The 2,667-nt window shown below is 53.9% G+C and overlaps 1 protein-coding gene across 1 annotated transcript in view; it reads right to left on the reverse strand.

The window, feature by feature from the left end:
- Nucleotides 1-2,663, reverse strand: part of RBMX2 (RNA binding motif protein, X-linked 2) — a gene marked incomplete at both ends in the record, with an annotated part of 3,087 nt that extends 424 nt beyond the window's left edge. The window contains 4 exons of the mRNA XM_009588079.1: nucleotides 5-334; nucleotides 2,090-2,270; nucleotides 2,427-2,556; nucleotides 2,626-2,663. Coding sequence (XP_009586374.1) covers nucleotides 5-334; nucleotides 2,090-2,270; nucleotides 2,427-2,556; nucleotides 2,626-2,663 — 679 coding nt within the window. The remainder of the gene's footprint in view (nucleotides 1-4; nucleotides 335-2,089; nucleotides 2,271-2,426; nucleotides 2,557-2,625) is intronic.
- Nucleotides 2,664-2,667: the final 4 nt, after the last annotated feature.

Below are 2,667 nucleotides of genomic sequence, written 5' to 3' on the forward strand. Positions count from 1 at the left end.
CTGCTGTGCCCGTCGCCCTTCCTGCCAGCCTCCTCTCTCTTCTCCCTCTCTTCCCACAAACTGCTTTGTCCCCTCTGGTCCTGGCAGCTCTTCTCCCCTCTTCTCTCCGAAGGCCGCTGGTGCCTCCGCTCCTCCTCGTCTCGCTGCGTCCTGCTCGCAGGCTTTCTCTCAGAGCCTTTCCAGGGCTGCTGGCTCCCGCTGGCGTAGCGCTCGTAGGCAGGGTCCTCCTTCTCCTTCTTAATCTTGATTCTGGGGTGTGCCTCCTCTGCGGACACCACCCTCTTCGCAGCCTGCGAGCTCTGCTTTGGCCGCTCCTGTCTGCTTTTCTCCTTATCTGAAATACAAGGTTCATCTTTCGGGATGGACAGTCCTGCAAGCATCACCTCAACTCCCCAGGCTCTGCCTAGCACCACGGCACCTTTCCAGGTCCCCTCCCATTTTAGGTTCTTCCCCCTTTACCCAAGCTTCACAGCCTGTTTCCCCCCAAGAAATAGGGAGAATTTCCCTATTCCACTTCCAACCCCGACACTTTTCTCCTCCAGCTGGAGCCATCCTACTTCCTTCTTTAGCACTCGCCACGTCATGTTCTTCACAGCAAGGCTGCCCTCAGGCACTGCAACACAGCTTGGAATATGGAGCACCTTCCTTTCATTCCCTCTCCTCAGTAACATCCACACAGTAAGTACATCGTGATCCACTCCATGGAAATTCTCTTCTCCAGACGCAACGGCTCTTTTCCCTCTTCGCTCTCCTTTGCCTCTCTCATTTTTGTGCGTCTTCTCAGCGCTCTGGAGCAACACCTCGTCCTCACCCTTAGTTTTGTTGCCTATTTTCTTTCCTCCAACCCTCCTCTCAAACTAGGACTCCAGCCTGATGGACATGCCCCTCCGCCCCATCCATCCTGTGTCCTCCTCCATGCAACGCAGCGCTGAGCTCCTCTCTCGACGTGGGAGTGCAGTAAAGACAGGTCTTAAACCCCAACAGCGCAAGGGCTCAGCTGTTGCTACAAGATGCCAATACCTGCCGCTAATACCCATCAGGGTAGGGTCACAGGCAGAGCCCAGCTGTGGGGGGGACGGTTCCTCCGCACGCTGTGCCGTGAGCTCCAAGCCAATTTCAGAACAACGGACAACCCAAGGCCACCACACCTAACCGGCTCATCCTGGGAGCTCCAACCCACCTCAGGTGGATGCTGCCTGCAAGTCGTTAGCAAGCCACAGTAAGCAGCTCCTACTGCACGTCACCGCTTCTAGCACGCCGCTGGCTCTGACAAGGGTAACTTTTCAAGATCTCTGCTGCACAGATGGAAAAAACCCTAATGGCTTCTTAAAAATCCATCAGTGTAGCTGCACGGGCTGGTGCTTTACATGGCACGTTCGTTCAAGTTCAATTTGGATGTACTCTACATCTTTCTGTTTTCTTTTGAAATATGTAGAGCAACAAATCCTGCTGTGTCCACTGAGAACAGGAGGTATTCAGGCACTCGGACGGTTTAACTTAATGCTGCATTTTTAGGTCTATTTTCATAGAATCATAGAATAATTGGGCTTGGAAGGGACCTTTAAAGGTCATCTAGTCCAACCCCCCCTACTTTCTTTGGCTTCAGTTTCCAGCCACAGAATCTCACCTAGATCTGCTGGGTTTATGTTCTATTGAACTCAATTATCTTGCGTAGGCCACATAACGGTCATTCCATACATCTACAGCACTCTAGTCTTACAGTAGCAGCATCCAGATTTTAAGACTAAGTGGTGCTTTTCCTAAGCCTTCCCTCTCCCCGTCCCCCACAGTGCTGCTCCCGCCCACAGCAACCCTGCAGCCTGCCAGGCTTTTTTCCAGGAAAAGTGCCGTTATTGTCTGCAAGATACAGCTCTTCAGAGGCTGGGGGAGGCCATTCCCAGATAAGGGCTGAATACAGGCACTCAGATACCCCTCAGGAGATCACAAAGTAAAGCCTGGACACTGGGGCTGTGGCTCTTTCCAAGAGCACACCGTCCTTGGTGTCCCCCCGAGCAAAGGGCCCTTGCGAGTCTGAGGGCTCTGTGCAGACACTCCCACCTGGGGTCAAGATGGCAGGAACACACCTCACCTTTCTGCTTTTTTACAGACACATCATCATCTTCCGACAGGGAATCGGATGATGTATGAGGTGGCGTTTTAACTCCACAGCCCTTTGCATGGAGGGCTTTTGTGACGTCATCTAAGTCATCGGAGTCTTTGGGGGGCCGATAGTTGGCCACATGGTCCACTCGAATCGTCCTTCCTTTGATCTACGAGAGGAGTCATTGCTGTTAGCGAAGGCACAGACCAGCTCCCCGCGTGCAGCAGATCACCAGTGACCCGTGCTGTCGGGGCTCCTGTCTGACGTGAAGCAGCATCTCGGAAGCCATGGCAGGCAGGATCGCGTCCCAGGCTGCTTCACTCACCTTGATCCCATTGAAGTTGTCAACAGCAAGAATGGTGCTCCTCTGGTCCTCATAGCACAGAAAGCAAAAGCCTTTGGACTTTCCGGTCTTCTTGTCCCGCACCAAGTTAATGTTGACGACCTCCCCGTACCTGCAACACACGCTTAGCAGCCGAGGCAGCGGCAGGGGCGCGGCGGGCCTGGGGGGCTGCGGCACTTACTGCGAGAACACGCAGATGACATCCCCCTCCGTCAGCTCGTAG

The sequence above is a fragment of the Fulmarus glacialis genome, unplaced genomic scaffold, assembly GCF_000690835.1.
Source record: "Fulmarus glacialis isolate BGI_N327 unplaced genomic scaffold, ASM69083v1 scaffold40651, whole genome shotgun sequence".
NCBI classification, from domain to species: Eukaryota; Metazoa; Chordata; class Aves; order Procellariiformes; family Procellariidae; genus Fulmarus; species Fulmarus glacialis.